The 18,426-nt window shown below is 39.4% G+C and overlaps 1 protein-coding gene across 1 annotated transcript in view; it reads left to right on the forward strand.

Moving 5' to 3' along the window:
* Window positions 1–10,957: 10,957 nt before the first annotated feature.
* Window positions 10,958–18,426, forward strand: part of Irbp (Inverted repeat-binding protein) — a 33,870-nt gene continuing 26,401 nt past the window's right edge. Inside the window, 2 exon segments of the mRNA XM_071696420.1 lie at window positions 10,958–11,058; window positions 15,968–16,178. Coding sequence (XP_071552521.1) covers window positions 15,993–16,178 — 186 coding nt within the window. The 5' untranslated portion in view covers window positions 10,958–11,058; window positions 15,968–15,992.

Here is an 18,426-nt window from a genome sequence, read left to right on the forward strand (position 1 = left end):
TTATTATTATTATCATTATTATTATTATTATTATTATTATTATTATCGCCTTATGGTATAGCCACATCACTCAGCATCACTGATATAATCTACATATTTCATTATCGATCAGAAAATAAGATGCATATACAAATAAATTACCAGCATCAAAGAATACATTTCCTTCCACTGCTGGGTAAGAAAAAAAAAACCAAGGTCAAATGTCATACATTAATCTATTGTCGTTGGTGTTGAGATTGTATAATACTTTAACCGAAAAAGATGTTTTGAATTTTCTTTTTCGAATGACTTGCTGTTAATGACCTCCTTAATGTGACCCTTGAAGTTGATAGGCTTGTAGCCTAAATATGCAGCCAACCCCAGTGGAATGCGTAGATAGCTTGCGTATGTGTATTTTCATATGCTAATTTACCGAATGGAATGCGTAGATGACATGCGTATGTTTATTTTCATATGTTATCTTACCCAGTGGAATGCGTAGATAACATTCGTATGTTTATTTTTATATGTTATATTACCCAGTGGAATGCGTAGATAACATTCGTATGTTTATTTTTATATGTTATATTACCCAGTGGAATGCGTAGATGACATGCGTATGTGTATTTTCATATGTTATCTTACCCAGTGGAATGCGTAGATGACATGCGTATGTGTATTTTCATATGTTATCTTACCCAGTGGAATGCCTGGATGACATGCGTATGTGTATCTTCACATATTATCTTTTCGAATTAATGATCCAGGCTCCTGCTGGCCGTAATAACTAGTTCACTAGTTCACATTAGCTAAAACACTGTCATTCACCATTTCTTATCTGGCGTCAGTAGAAAGTAACCTTCATATACTATTATGACCTTTTGTTATCAGCGTGACCCCTGCTCTGGTATCAGTGTGACCTCTGGTAACTGCGTGACCATATCATGTGGTGTCACACGTTATCAATATATTAAAAGTATTCCAAAGCGCGTGTGTACAAGCGCCTTTAATAGATTACTTTTGAATGATGTTGTGTGAATGAGAATGTATGCCAATAACTTCGATTTTGAGGTATATTCTTTCTCTTCAACTCGGTTATGAAATGTTTAAGTTAATCCTCCATTAGTAAACTGTATTTTCAAAGTTCTTATATATATATATTTTTCCCTTCATTGGTAATGTAAAGGTTTGGACAAATCAAAGCCATTTCAGAAACCCGCCCCCCCTCTACCATAATAGACATACACCAAATGAGAATATTGTATAACAAAGACGGACTCGCCAGGGACATTTGGAGAAGAAAGAATTAATTGCGTTTGAAAAGAGGAATTTCACACCTGATTAGATGCTCAGTGATCTTTTGGTGAAATTTTCTGTCAGGTTATATCGGTGGTGGCGAGCGAGACATCTGGCGGCCGAGGTGGGTAACTGGCGAGTCGAACCCACCGCTTCACCAAGGTATTTCTTTCACAAATTTCAACGCTATCCTCACTATCTTCTCCAAACTAGAGACTGACTTATACGAGTCTGGTGTCATGTCTTGGCATGAAGCATGATTTTAGAATGATATGAATTCATGGAAGGAATTTACTGACAATTTCATAAAAAAGGTGTGTAGCCCAACCCCAAAGACGGGGCTGATGGAGTCGCTCCATGGCGCCCCCTAATGTACAATTCATACTGCCTAATGCTTCTTTTGTGGGCGGGCTGGCTGCGCACTTCACACTTCATGTGTTTGATGGCAACCCACTCAAGCTTACAGGATTCGAACCCCTGGACTCGCTTTCATCTACGCCTCTGTTTGCCAACACCATTATGTCACAGGAGTTACCAAACTGGAAAACTCCCAGTGAGGATTAGGAAGGTGGTGTGTGTTGGGTGCCATGTTGCCGGGTGCCATGTTGCCAGGTGCCATGTTGCCGGGTGCCAAGTTGCCGGGTGCCAAGTTGCCGGGTGCCAAGTTGCCGGGTGCCAAGTTGCCGGGTGCCAAGTTGCTGGGTGCCAAGTTACCAAGGTAGAAGGAGACGAGTATGTGTGAGGGACCAGGAGGTAAAAAGGAAGAAAAAGTGACAGATATGGAGACAAGTAGATATTTTGGACAGACATAGATAAAAAAAAAGAAAAGACAGTAGACAGAGAAACAGAGGAAAGCTGGGAAATATATATATATATATATATATATATATATATATATATATATATATATATATATTATAATTAATCCATAAAAGACCGAGGGATTTGCTGGGTTAAGTTGAGCGACCAGAGGATTAAACTCAGTAAACTGAAGCAAGTGTGAAAGAAACTTAAAACTGGTTCATTTCCTGGAATGTGACGTGGATTATATATACACAAGTCCAGGAGGCAGGCAAACGGTCCCCCCAACACCCCATTTTCTTTGTGGTATAGGGGGGGAGGGGGAGAGAGGGGGGGACAATATGAGTTTGAGTGAAGAATGAACACCACAGAGCCACAATAGGTGTGTGAGTAATGTGTATCTAAGATGTGGGGAAGTTGTTGACGCAGGGGGACAGTGGAGGAGGAGGGAGGGAGTGTTGGGTCGACGGTCCTTGCATATTTGGCGTACTTAACACCAGACATGGTCAATGGCTTGAGCTCCCCCCCCCCCTAAAAAGGAGGGGGTTGAAGGGGGGTCGAGGTCTTACGCTAGTAGCGCTACACTCTCTCTCTCTCTCTCTCTCTCTCTCTCTCTCTCTCTCTCTCTCTCTCTCTCTCTCTCTCTCTCTCTCTCTCTCAGTATTTCCACATTTTTCCCCCTACTCTTCATTTCAGAGGGACATGCAATAGGTGTGTACTAGGACGGAAATAACGTGTGCAGGATGTCCCCCCCCCCAACCCCACATCAAAGGATTCATCCTTCCATGACCTTAAATGTGTTTTCTTTTTTTCTTTTATGTATCGACATGAATTATCATTTCTACCCTAAATAATCTGCAATATGTCATTATCCGTAATTATATCTATATCCCGATTCAGATCAAATCATATTGATTTTACGGTCTCGTTAGAGTTAACACGTAAAATGTGATATTAATGGTATTTCGTAGGGTATTTTGTATTCTTTTTGTCCTCCTCACAGAGCAATGGAGCCAGCCTAGGGGGGGCACAGCACGACCAACATCTGTCATGGGGAAATTCCGATGCAAATAGCTTAGATTTTCACTAGTCATCAATGAACTCACCCAAGCGTCGATGACCATTCACTTTTTTTTTTACCTCCTCCTCCTCCAAAGCCAAATGAATGGAAAGCGTAAAAATTGAGATGCGTAAATTAGTAAATTGATAAGGTATATGTATCCATAAGGTTGTGTAACGACAATGAATATTATGGTTGTATTGAGGAAATGTCGTTGTAGGATGTTAAGTTGGCTTCCTGAAGTTTTGATTCGTCTACAGGGGGGAGTCGTCGTGGTTCCAGTGGGTTTAGCCATCAGGTCTGGTCGTGTCCACTGGAGTGCACCACTGCTCTCACTTCTTGCTGATTGACGACCATCACATATTAAGTTGTTTCACCAATGCTGGCCAAGAGTTAATCAACACACACACACACACACACACACACACACACTAGTGTCAAGACTCACTAAGGGGAACACGAGATGTTGTTCTAGTGGCATGACTAGGTAAGTTATTGGCTACACAGGTCTTGTGAGAATGGAAGGTTTAAGGTGTATACTTCATTCCTTCATAACAGCGTGTTTGTCTACTATTTGTATGTGATTTTGAATAAATTCTTGAGATCATAAACATAACATTCAAAAGCGCCTTGGCATTTACTAAGAGCAAAGAGTTCCTACACACCCACACATTACATCTGAGTTCCAATACACCCGCACATTACATCTGAGTTCCAATACACCCACACATTACATCTGAGTTCCAATACACCCACACATTACATCTGAGTTCCAATACACCCACACATTGTATCTTTAAGATACAGTGTGAGACTGTGTGTTGTTGGTCTTTTAAGTACTTCAGAAAGGTGTTTATTTATTTTTTTCAGATCTGTGGTTTTGATTTAAAGAATAATGAGTCAATGACCGCATCCAGAGCGAAAACAAAAACTCCTACCATGTTTATACATGTTGTCAGAAGGTGGCACTAGGTTTGCAGACAAGACCCCCCCCCCCCCTCATACATAACGCCCAGAGAGAGAGAGAGAGAGAGAGAGAGAGAGAGAGAGAGAGAGAGAGAGAATCTGTCATAAGACAAGAGTCCTTGACAGGTCTGTGGGCTTCACGGATTGTTGACAACAGTAATATTAATGTTAGTGGAAAGAGGGATAGGCTGGCCAAAGACATGGGACTATAACAGAGTCAAGTTTCCAGAATATTTAATTAACAAGCTTATAAGGTACTTCTCTTGCATCACGTCGTTTAGATAACTGATTTTTAACCTTTATCTCGAAACTGTGGAACTCTCTAACCATCTCATGTTTTTCCCAATAACTATTGACCTGACACATTTACGAAAACAGGTTTCTCACTTCCTCCAAAATTCGTAAATAGTTTCCCTTATCTTCTCTTTGCTCCTTTCATAATTCTCTTTATATTTCAGTTATGGCTCAATCTTGATGGTGATTTTTGTCCATGACTGAAGCCTCTAACATAACTGGAGAAGATACACAAATAATGTAAACATTCAGTTCATTGTATATGATAGTACGATTCATTTTGATACGACCAAATCTGCTGTTTCAGGTTAAATGGCTAAAAGTAATTCGTACAATTCCCTGTATTTATTGATACCCATTATTCAGCATTATTTCTTGATACCCATTATTTAGCAGGTTATATAAAAAAATGAATATATGGCTGTATAGTAACTAGTAACACCTAGGATCTGTTTTTTCTTTTAAACTAAGTGTAGATATTTGTAGTGTCAGTGTGCGCGGGGAACAACACGACCCATCTTCACTCCAAGCCCCTCCAACCATATGCACTTCACTTGTCGAGTGTCTGAGTCCCCCACCCCACGTGGACGTCAGGCGACCAAGAACTAGATGTCCTCGAGTCTTGTCCTTATCCCTCGAGTGGCGAAGGTCCTCCAGTTCTTTTTAAAAGCCCACTCGGGTTGGCGAAGTGGCGGGCCTCCGTTGGACTAGGCTACCCTCCCGTGTGGCGGACGGCGCGGCGCCCTTGCGGCTCTACGGGGCGTCCTTACCCTATACTTAAGGTTATTAATCCATTTTCCACTTCGAAGGGCAGCACGAGGCCCTGGACGAATGCCTCCTCTCAATCACCGCTCGTGGAGGAGTGTCGCGCCCGCGTATGGTTGAGAACGATGTTCTTTTTCCCTCCTCCTCCATCGTGAGTGGCTCACGGCGTACCTGAAGGTGTTCCTCCAGGTCTTGGCTTGTTCTTAAGACCCCGATGGCTACCAGAGGGCGATGGCTACCAGAGGGTGGTGTAGGGGCATTAAAAAGAAGCTAGACTTTGCACTTTATGTGTCACATAAGACAGTAGCAAAAAGAAAGATATATGCAAGACAACGGGTGATGAGAATAACGGACAAGCGATAAAATTGCGAGAGAAATATGAATGCGAGATGTATTACGTTGATGAATGTGGTGCTATTTGGTATTATGTTTATTGTTGTGGAAAAGCATTGTCAGATCTCTGATGTAATATAACGATAGATCCTAACCTCAATAGTTATAGGTTTTGGGTGGTCTATGAGTTAGTGTTGTAATGAAAAAGAAAGTATTATCTGCCTCCTGTGTGAAATTATGCTGAGCCTATGTCAGTCTTTGTGGGTCTCTGTCAGCCGTGGTGGGTCTGTGTCACCTGCAGTGGGCCTGTGTCAGCCGTGGTGGGCCTCTGTCAGCCGTGGTGGGTCTGTGTCACCTGCAGTGGGCCTGTGTCAGCCGTGGTGGGCCTATGTCAGCCGTGGTAGGTCTGTGTCAGCTGCAGTATGCCTGTCAGCCGTGGTGGGCCTGCGTCAGCCGTGGTGGGCCTGTGTCAGCTGCAGTGGGCCTGTCAGCCGTGGTGGGCCTGCGTCAGCCGTGGTGGGCCTGTGTCAGCTGCGGTGGGTCTGTGTCAGCTGCGGTGGGTCTGTGTCAGCCGTGGGGGCGTTGTGCCCACCTGTGGTTGGAGCTGTGTTGGACGTGGTTATATCCGCTGTGTTAGATTCGTGATTGTTTCGTGATGGTAATTGCCAGCTTTGTTAGACATGATATTTGGCATAGATGTGTTTAATAGACCTGTCATTATCGTTCATTAACCGTCTCTTTAGACTTACGTTAATGATATTGTTTCTGTGAAGCGTTTTGGTCAACCCTCTAAAGTGGGCCCAAAATTTTGTCCCGACCAAAAACGTGTAGTGGTCATGTATTATGGCTGCCCAGAATGTGAAATGTGGAAGAAAAAAAATTATACACAGATATGAGCAATGACGCTTGGTAGCTAGGTAACCTAATTTAGCTTAACTTAACCAAATCCAACTTAATTCACCTTATTTGTCAACAGTTTGGTGGTAACTTAACCTAATCTAACCTAACCTAACGTAAACTAACCTGACCAAACCTAACTCTCCTTATTTGTCAAGTTTCCTGGTAACCTCACCTCGCCTAACCTAACCTAACCTAACCTAACCTAACCTAACCAAACCAAACCAAACCAAACCAAACCTAACTTGTCAACAGTTTCCTGGTAACCTAACCTAACATAACCTAACCAAACCTAACTTACCTTATTTGTCAACAGTTTCTTGGTGACCTAACCAAACCTAACTTACCTTATTCGTCACCAGTTTCCTGGTAACCTCACCTAACCTAACTTATCAATCAGCAGAGACTGATATATATGACCCACCGCTGTTACTGACGTGTTTGTAAGTCATGTAAAGGTCCTTGTTTTCTCTCATGTTGTTTTTTTCAAAGTATTTCTAAAACATTTTTGGAGAAATTAGGCTATACAACGTGTTTAAGTCTTTTTAGAAATATCAACTTGACACCAAGATGCTGCAGTATGCTTTAGGCTAAAGTCTTTTTCTTTTATAATATAATTTTCATTATTGTCATTTATTTCTTAATTTTCCTCGTAATTCATCATGTCCAATAATGATGTCTAAGCATAAAACGATGCATAAAGTATAACGAATTAGATATTGACATTTTTATTATATGTCTTCTATCAGTAACTTCTTTGAGCAGTATATGACATTATCTAAACCTTTGACAAACACATCTGGAAGAAATTATAAACTGTCTATTTGTTAGACAATTTATATTAGGGAAATTCGTGTTTTGATTGACCTTAGGACTGTTTGATAATATATATGGCAGTATGTGATATGAATTTCTGTGGTGATAATAGGAAATTAATTGCATTCACTACCGTCTAAGGACTGTGAGTTAAGGGGTTAGGTGGGGGGGTCAACCTATACTTCTCATATATATATTGGCTATACTTCCTTACGCCACCTTGTTTATACCACAAGTCCAGAAAAGATTAAGAACCAAATCTGTTTTCCAGGTGGGGAGGAACCTAGTCCAAGGCTCATCCTTGGTGCTCCTACCGTGTCTCCTTTTGTGCTCCGCCCCCGCCACACATCCCCGTGGGGCGGGGCATTATTAGCCCCAGGATTGATTAGAGGATTATCCTGGAGGAGGAGGAGGAGGAGGAGGAGGAGGAAGAGGCCTAGTAAGGCTTTGTGAGAGGAGGAGGGAGGAGGAGGTGCCGGCCTACCCAGGGTTCGTGTTTGCCTGTTTACAGGTAGTTGTAATGGCGTAGTCTTGTACTAAAGTAATATCTAATAGGCTAGGGGGAGGATGACTTATGGATATATCAATATAATGAGCCGAGGTAAACAACCAGAAGTATTTCATGGGCACGGAACAATCTACTGTGTCCATTTCGTTGGGTATTAAACACCACGGAGCAGCAACACACAAATTTTGGCACACACACACACACACACACACACACACACATACAATCACCAGGATTATTATCATTGTTATTATCATTATTATCATCCTCTTGTTTTTCCCTCTTCCTATAACCTTTTTTTGAGTCGAGTCTTAAATAACTGGAACAATTAATATCTATCGTATTTCTTTAAGCTGATCAGTACATTTTAGTGGACATAGGTACGAGTGGCTTTAACTGTGTTGTCAGGTATATATATATATATATATATATATATATATATATATATATATATATATATATATATACATATGTGTGTGTGTGTGTGTGTGTGTGTGTACAGAGAGAGAGAGAGAGAGAGAGAGAGAGAGAGAGAGAGAGAGAGAGAGAGAGAGAATGCTTTCAGAAGGAAGGTACGAAGTTGTGTGTGGCAGTGGGAAGATGCGAGGGCTTGTGTTTTATGGCTTAAGGTTGTTCTGCTTCAGTGGTGTGATGTCACCATGGCTGTATGATCTATTGATGAATGTAGTAGCGAGGAAAGTAAATGCGGAAGTTTAGGAGAGAGGAGTTACACACAGACCCAAGGCCCAAGCGAAGTGGTCTGGCCTTAGCACTACTTAAATAAAGCATTCCCCAGAAAAGCAATAGGAGAGAAGGATAGCAAAGCAAAGACTCTACACCCTCCACTCTCTTGCAACACACCGGACGAAAAACATCGAAAAAAATACCTTGCAGGAGTAATATGCTTGAAAAAAAATCAATAGGAAAGTCATAAGGTTAGAATGAACATGAATACATCATACACATTTCAAAAGACAGATTGATCACTGTCTCAAAAACTCGTAAATACTTTTCCTGGTCTTTCTTTTTCCGTTTTATAATTCTCTACATTTCAGTGAAGGCCCGGCCTTGATGTAGGCGTAGGAGGGAATGGCGAAGGCACTGAGGAGAAGGTCACGGCTGGTCACTATTCTGTTGTGGGTGAAGGTGTAGGTGGAGGAAGCCAAGAAATAAATCAGTTGCTTTTTTTTCAGATGAAACGGACTTAGCGGCAGACTCGAGTGAGAAACAGCAGAAGCTGGTGTCTGGGTTTGGGAGTGTGCGTGATAGGATGGCGTTACGAAGTACTTTGGATGAAAGTAAGGTTAGGAGTTACAGCAAGGAAGAGAAACACTTAGGGTTGAGTGTGAATTTGAATGGAGAGAACATCTGGGGAGGTGGGGTGTTTTAAGACACCATGGAGTGGACATGGCAGAGGACTGAAGGATGGGAGGTGGTGAAGTGGTGCAGATCCTGGGTGCCTTTGAGGCGCGTACTGAAAGAAAGGTAAAAGATTGATATATTTGATGGTATAGTCGCCTCAATAGTGCTGTGTGTGTGTGAGTTGTGGGCCCTAATGGCGAGAGAGCGAGAAAAGGTGAATAGGTGGATTTTGAAAAGCGGGACAATATATGATTACAAGAGGATAGATCAAATAAGGAATGACACTGTGATACAAAGATGTGGTAGAAAGCGGAGTATGTTTGTGAGGGCTAAGCTCGCTGTATTAAAATGTTTAGGACTTATGGAGAGGAGGAGTGAGGAGACATTGACTAAGAAGATATATGTGTCAGAGGCGGAGGGAAGGCAGACCGAGGACAAAAGAGGAACGATCGACTCAAAGGCGCCATGAGTTATCGGGATCTGAACACATGCAGGAGGGTGTGGTGCTTGCACGGGATAAGAAAAATTTAGAGCGGTGTGGGATACTGTGGATTACATGATGTTAACGGGCTGAACTAGTATATATGAATGGGACAAGGGTAAAAAACACCGAAAGGTCTGTAAGGGCTTGGGTATTGGTGGGTAGGAGGCTGGGGATCTGGTTTCGTTGCATCATGCTTAGGCAGCTTCTAAGAGATTGGACTCGAGCAAATGGGTGCAGTTCCTTAGTCTGTTTCTTTCTTTTTTTTAATTTTCTAAAAGAAGGAACAGAGGGGGCCAGGTGAGGATATTCAAAAAAGGCCCAGTCCTCTATTCTAAACGCTACCTCGCTAACGCGGGAAATGGCGAATAGTTTAAAAGAAAAGATATATATATATATATATATATATATATATATATATATATATATATATATATATATATATATATATATATATCACTTTTCCATTCCAAACCCAAGTAATGGATTCAGTGTCCTCTTTAAACATGACGGTATGTTAATAATTTGAAAACTCACTAGTATGTAATTCACATGGTCACCTAATTGGCAATTCTTATATGATTTGTTTCCTTATACACCATTGTTTTAGATACAGTCTTATCCAACTCCAGTATGTTGATAAGGTAGTATGTAGGTCTACCTGAGTAATACAATCTTGGATGAGTACTATACTATACAATACTATACTATACTATACTATACTATACTATACTATACTATACTATACTATACTATACTATACTAAGCCTCTTTCTTGAGGAATTAAAACAATATTTCTAATTTGTTGTTTATTGAAGATTTTTCTTTGCATTTATAGTTTGCAATCAGTCCATAATTTTCAATTTCAAGTTGACAACGTTGAAATATGTAGCAGAAATTCCTTATCTGATACGTTATCAGATAATGAATATAAATCCAAGTTAGTTTATATGGCAATAGATGTTTTTTGATAGTAATGACTATAAGACCAATCTTGTTATATATGGACGTAGATTTAATCATTTGTATGGCAATGGCCATTAAATATAAACTCGCTGTAATAGCAGTTAACTCAAATCTAAGTATTTAATGACAATTAATGTAAAATAAAGCATGTCTATATGACAATTGAGGTAAAACAAGGAATGTATATATATATATATATATATATATATATATATATATATATATATATATATATATATATATATATGGCCATTTACATACCACAGAACTTGTTTATATGTAAAAAAATGTGTTTATATAGCAAGGATGTCAACTCGACCACTCACATCACTCACTTATCAGATAATCAATAAGAAAAGATGGTTTGAGGAACATGACTTGAGGTTATAAATGAGGAAAAATATAATTTTGATAATTAATTACATTGGCGTGGCCGCATGCGGCAACCACAGTGTTGCCACTTGCTGCTGGAGACCCTTGAGGTAGACCTGTGGTTTGCCTCGACTACCTGCCTTATTTTCCTTTATTTTCGAGGTAAGACCCTCTCAAGATCACCATTAAACCTTTATACTACCTCGTTACTAGTTGTAGGTCGAGTCTGGTTCGTTTTTTGGGACAGGAATAGATTTTTTTGTAGGTATATAACCCCATAGTCTGGGAACAGGCTAACGGTGTGTGGGTGTGTGTGTGGATTAAATGATGAAATAATTGGTAATTAATTGGTAAAGTAATTTAGGTCAAGGTTCATGGTTATGTTAGTATGGCATTATGACTTCTGTACCTTCTAATTATACTGTAATTAGGTAGAATTCAGGAGATACAGGAGCACAGTTACTGGGATAAAAAACGTAGTGCCGCGCGTGGATTTAACTTGCCGATAAATATATAAGTTTGTTTGCACTAAATAAATACGTTATGTGAGTTGATAAAGAGATTATCAGTGTTTCTGACACGAAAATAAGTTATTTAGACAGGCTATTATGATAAAGGATGACTGTAATCTTATATATTGATAAACCGTCAGTTGCTTGGGTCTAACACAGCACCAGTCAGTAGGAGGGACGAGAATTAGGATATTATTCCTCTTTATCAAATGCTAACCTTAATTAACATAGCCTAAACCTCAATGTTTCAAAAATGGACAAATAAAATGCTGCTCTTACTAACCGTAGCTGGTTTGTGATAAATGTGACTCGTTTTCCCTGATCTTCATAGCCCTCACCACTATCTCCCTTATTCATTGTCGTAAAATAAGACTATGATGCTGGAGATTATTCTATAGAATGTAGATTAAATCCTCCAAGTTCTAGGTATGCACTGATTCCACTTACACCCATTTGCGGAAAAATAGGGTGGTATGTTTAAATAGAATTTTACCCAAGTACATTAGGTTCTTAGAAAATTAAGTATAGTTCTAGTTTAGGTGAGCATTGCTATTAGCTTTGAATATTGAGGACTATTGTCTTTTATTGCTCGTGTAGTGACTACAGAACTACATAACAGTTATGGAGCATGACTTTCAGCATTTCATTTCACATTAAATATTAGATTATGTAGTTGAAGTGTAGCACAGAAAATATGAGGTTTATTAAAGTTGATACTACTCTTATTCTAAATCAACAAAACCTATGAAAATATTGTTTAATCTCCATAGAAGTCAGTGTTTCTCTTAATTTTCACTATGCTGGTCAGTGTTGCACCATTCATTCCCATGACGGAACACCACAAAAAATGACGCTGCATGTTGACAGGTAATAATGAGTAATAGAAAAATATATTTTTTTGATATACCATCATCACGACTTCTTGCTAAGGTTTCTATAGGTTCTGTTTATATTTTAGAAGTGTATTCCTTACTTTTACATTAATTAATTACATATTTTCCCGAATATACATATTCCTCACCACTGTCACCTTTATTCTTTTTAAGAAAATATTATGAAACTGCATTCTGCCCTGCTCTTACAGCAGCAGAGCTGACAAGACTACTTAGTTGGTGAAGTAACGAGAAGTAGAGTAGCACCTTAAAATGAGAATTCTACTGTAAGGGATAGTGTGGAGAGTTAGGAAGACGAGGAAAAATTTGGTGATGCACTCCTAGAAATTGTCTTATCCTATGAAATTCTTACCTAGGGGACATGATTTATGATAGTTTTGTGATACATTCAGAATGTACCTTTTATTTTGTTATTAACATGTCGCCTAGTGAAGAATGTTCACATAAGTGGTCGTGTTTGTTGAAATGGTTTTGTGTATAAGGGACCACACATCGCTCAAACCTTCAAAGCATGTGAATAAATGTGAAACCAAAGCAATAAAAAGTTCTTATAAGTACATTAAAAGTACATATTATATATTTTACATCATATTTGGAGTGATCTTGCATGACCTCATAATTTTTCATGGTACGGTACTAGCTTCAACAATAGAGCTTCATTGGTAAAGAATCATCAGTAAACAAGTTTCTTTGATAATTGGCAAAGGGCTCACAACAAAGCTGCCATTAACCTATCATATTGAGTATTATGATAGTAGCACAATTGTTTCCTGAAAGTACAGTTATTGTATGGATCTGTCATCCGGCCAGAAAAGCTCTGTTCTATTTTTGAATACGTGGTTGGAAAATATTTTCACTTTGGAATGTTTTGGTTAGATTATGTAAGTTTTTCGATGTGATTAAAGAATTTGGTTATTTGAGTAGTGTTAGACCGTTAATTGCACTTTGCACTGGGGTACCATGTAAGACAGATTAGGTTTTGATGTCTGAAATTCAGTAGGATTTTAGAAATATGCATTTACAAAGTTGCCTCCCTGTGAGATCACTTTTTACCTATTGTCTATCTTGTCTGTACTACATAACATCAGACTAAATCTAGTATAATGCAGACAGTTTAACATGATGACGATTCATGTCGTGCAAATTTTCTCTATGGTGAATCTTATGAAACCTGAGTAAATTTCACTTTTTTATTAGAATGAACAGATGATGATTTCCAGGATCCAGCCACATTCAGAATTGTACATTGTAATATGGAGAACATTGTTTTCATGAAGTAGGCCAGAAGTAATTCATTGGGGAGTTGCGGAGCTTACACTTGCTGGAACTTTCAAAATGTTGCATGTGAATTCTTGATCTGAATTTTGATGTTCTCGACATATGATATTACAGTTGTGATGTAAACAGTTGTGCTGTCAGTATTCATTATGTTTAAGTATTGTATTATTTTCAGATAGTAGTGAAACTTCAGTTGGTTAGATATGCAATTAAGGCACTCATTTCAGTTGATGGTGAAGCATGTGGACACATTATCTTCAGTATATCAATCTACTCTCATGAATATTCAATATATATGTATATATATATATATATATATATATATATATATATATATATATATATATATATATATTTATTTTTATTTTATTATACTTTGTCGCTGTCTCCCGCGTTTGCGAGGTAGCGCAAGGAAACAGACAAAAGAAATGGCCCAACCCCCCCCCCCCCATACACATGTATATACATACGTCCACACACGCAAATATACATACCTACACAGCTTTCCATGGTTTACCCCAGACGCTTCACATGCCTTGATTCAATCCACTGACAGCACGTCAACCCCGGTATAACACATCGCTCCAATTCACTCTATTCCTTGCCCTCCTTTCACCCTCCTGCATGTTCAGGCCCCAATCACACAAAATCTTTTTCACTCCATCTTTCCACCTCCAATTTGGTCTCCCTCTTCTCCTCGTTCCCTCCACCTCCGACACATATATCCTCTTGGTCAATCTTTCCTCACTCATTCTCTCCATGTGCCCAAACCATTTCAAAACACCCTCTTCTGCTCTCTCAACCACGCTCTTTTTATTTCCACACATCTCTCTTACCCTTACGTTACTCACTCGATCAAACCACCTCACACCACACATTGTCCTCAAACATCTCATTTCCAGCACATCCATCCTCCTGCGCACAACTCTATCCATAGCCCACGCCTCGCAACCATACAACATTGTTGGAACCACTATTCCTTCAAACATACCCATTTTTGCTTTCCGAGATAATGTTCTCGACTTCCACACATCCTTCAAGGCCTCCAGAATTTTCGCCCCCTCCCCCACCCTATGCTCCACTTCCGCTTCCATGGTTCCATCTGCTGCCAGATCCACTCCCAGATATCTAAAACACTTCACTTCCTCCAGTTTTTCTCCATTCAAACTCACCTCCCAATTGACTTGACCCTCAACCCTACTGTACCTAATAACCTTGCTCTTATTCACATTTACTCTTAACTTTCTTCTTCCACACACTTTACCAAACTCAGTCACCAGCTTCTGCAGTTTCTCACATGAATCAGCCACCAGCGCTGTATCATCAGCGAACAACGACTGACTCACTTCCCAAGCTCTCTCATCCCCAACAGACTTCATACTTGCCCCTCTTTCCAAAACTCCCTAACAACCCCATCCATAAACAAATTAAACAACCATGGAGACATCACACACCCCTGCCGCAAACCTACATTCACTGAGAACCAATCACTTTCCTCTCTTCCTACCCGTACACATGCCTTACATCCTCGATAAAAACTTTTCACTGCTTCTAACAACTTTCCTCCCACACCATATATTCTGGGGAGGTGATAACAAGTAGTGGTGATGTGAGAAGGAGATGGAGTGAGTATTTTGAAGGTTTGTTGAATGTGTTTGATGATAGAGTGGCAGATATAGGGTGTTTTGGTCGAGGTGGTGTGCAAAGTGAGAGGGTTAGGGAAAATTATTTGGTAAACAGAGAAGAGGTAGTGAAAGCTTTGCGGAAGATGAAAGCCAGCAAGGCAGCAGGTTTGGATGGTATTGCAGTGGAATTTATTAAAAAAGGGGGTGACTGTATTGTTGACTGGTTGGTAAGGTTATTTAATGTATGTATGACTCATGGTGAGGTGCCTGAGGATTGGCGGAATGCGTGCATAGTGCCATTGTACAAAGGCAAAGGGGATAAGAGTGAGTGCTCAAATTACAGAGGTATAAGTTTGTTGAGTATTCCTGGTAAATTATATGGGAGGGTATTGATTGAGAGGGTGAAGGCATGTACAGAGCATCAGATTGGGGAAGAGCAGTGTGGTTTCAGAAGTGGTAGAGGATGTGTGGATCAGGTGTTTGCTTTGAAGAATGTATGTGAGAAATACTTAGAAAAGCAAATGGATTTGTATGTAGCATTTATGGATCTGGAGAAGGCATATGATAGAGTTGATAGAGATGCTCTGTGGAAGGTATTAAGAATATATATATATATATGAATAATTTCCTTAGCTCTTGTTGGAATCTTTGAAAATTAGTACATCCACTTAACCAAACATTTTTATTGAACAAAGAATGGCTTGAATGGCCTTTGTTTTCCACCAAATTTATACAGTTTACTGAATTTATGTATTGACTTCAGCGCTACGAGAGGTTTGTGAAAGACAATGGACGATTGGAAATTTGATGGTACTGAAGACTCAGAAGGTGAAGAGGATAGCGAAGGAAGTTCTTGGTTTGATGGGGGTCGCACGGCTACTGTTTTCCTTATTGATGCTGCCGAGGAAATGTTTAAGGCTCAAGAGGAGGATACTGGAGAAGGAGAGGAGGCACCATTTCATAGAGCTATGAGAGTAAGAAGTTGAATCTCCTTCTGTAAACCCTGAGACAAAATATGTTTATATTTGGAAAACGTAAGCTCATTTAGGATTTAAACAAGTTTTGAGAAAATTTATACTTAAAATATGTGTTAATGTAGTGTTATGAGTTCATCTTGATTCATTACTGAGCAATATCACATTTTGGCCAGAAAATTGGCGTAGTAGTTGCTGTAAACTGTACTTAGAGTGTTTGAAGTGAAACGTATAGAATGTGAAGAGAACGAGAAGTTCCTAATTGTTAGATGAAGTAGGTGAAATATTGCTAATAGCTGAGAGTAGAAATGAGAAATAGTGAATAAGACTTAAGAAGTATGATAGTTATAAGTTGAGTTCACGAATGTGATTGACTTTAGTAATAAGGATGTTAGCAGAGGTGCAGTTGAGTTTCCTGAGGAATAGAGGAATGACAGAGTGCATAAATTGATACCTTACATAAAAGCAAAGGGGACAAAATCAATTCTTGAATTACACAGGCATAAATCAATAGATTGAATCTAGTAAAGTGTATTGGATTGCATGGTGACTGAGAGGGTGTTGGCATGCACAGAACATAAGATTAGCTGGTGTATTGTGGCTTAAGGAGAGGACGAGTGTGTGTCTGTTTGATGTTTGCTTTAAAAAATTTGTGTGAGGTATATGTAGCGAAAGAGAGTGAATTGTATTATCCACATATGGTTCTGGAGAAAGCATGTGATATGTTTGACAGGACCTCGTTGAAGGTGCTTTGAATGTATGCTTAAATGGAAAGTTACCAGTGCAGTCAGGAGTTTTCATCTGCAGCATAAGGAATATGTGCAAGAGATAGGGGAGTGGGATGAGAGTTTTTACCTGCAACTTAAGGAATATTTGCGAGAGGTAAGGGAGTAGGATGAGTGATTCTCTGTGAAGGTGTCTTTGTCAAGGGTTGTGATGTTATCATGGTTGTTCAATATTTCTTATGGTTGGGGTTGTATGGGAGATGAATGCATGGGTCTTAGAATGAGGGGTGGCTCTGTAATATAATGGTAGTTGGGGTGGCTATGAGAGGTGAATCAGTTGCTGTTTGCAGACGACATGACAAACTTGAGAGAAATACATCAGAAGCTGGTGGAAGAGTTTGAGAGAGTGTGAAAGGAGAAAGTTGAGAGTGAGAGTGAACAAAAATAAGGTAATGAGGTGCAGCATAGAGATAATACATGATAATTTGAGAGTAAGTTTGAATCGGGAAGACCTGGAGGAAGAAGAGTGCTCTAGGGTACATTGGAGTGTCTTTAGGTTTAATACAAGTATGGTTGAAGGTTCTATACACACCCATACAGTGTTGTATGGGTGTGAGTGATTCTTAGGCCATGAATGCAAATGAGTGGAAGAGGGTTGATGTGGTGGAAATGAAATGCCTGAGGACAATATGTAGTGTGAGTTGATTGTATAAGGAATGACCGTGTAAGAGAAAGGTGTGGTTGAGAAGATAAATTGACTAAAGTGTGTCAAAATGATTTGGGCATATAAAGAGTATGGATTGAAAGAAGTTTGGGGGTGTCAGGTGTGCATTGCATGGGATAGAGTACATTAGATCAGTGTGTTATACAGGGGGTGATGTGATTTCAGTGGGCTGAACCAAGGCATACAAAGCATTCACATTAGACCCTGGAATAGTCTGTGGCACTTCACAGTTGATGGTAGGCTCTTGATGCGGTATAAAGGATAGGTAGAGAGTGGATGCATGCAAATAAGTCTTATCATCTGTCTGTTCCTGACACCACCTCTAAGGTAGGAGAAACAGTTGTTTATTAAGGATGGCGGTAAATGTGATAAAGGATATGAAATTAGAAAAAGTACAGAGTGTTAACATTTTACAAGAACATAATGTGTGATTATCTGCTGTTAGTAGTGACAAAACTGTTGGGATCATGCTGCTTTATTTACCTATGATAATTTAAAAGTGACTAATTCTTAGATTTTTTGATATATTAGATTTCCCTGTGAGTCGTTGCAGTGAAGAGTCTTGTTGTAACTGCTAATTTATTGAAAGGTGAAACTGCAAACCTGAATCTTGTGTCATTTTGGTAATCATTGGTACAGTCATATTCTGTAAAGATTCAGAGTCCTGTAACCTCACATAAAGATAATTTCTGAAACTATTTTCTGATCTTCTGTAGAAAAATTTTCATCAGGTTAAAGTACTTTTCATGTGACTGTCATATTCTTAGAAGATTATGAATCCACTAGAAATTATCTTTTC

The sequence above is a fragment of the Panulirus ornatus genome, chromosome 59, assembly GCF_036320965.1.
Source record: "Panulirus ornatus isolate Po-2019 chromosome 59, ASM3632096v1, whole genome shotgun sequence".
NCBI lineage: Eukaryota > Metazoa > Arthropoda > Malacostraca > Decapoda > Palinuridae > Panulirus > Panulirus ornatus.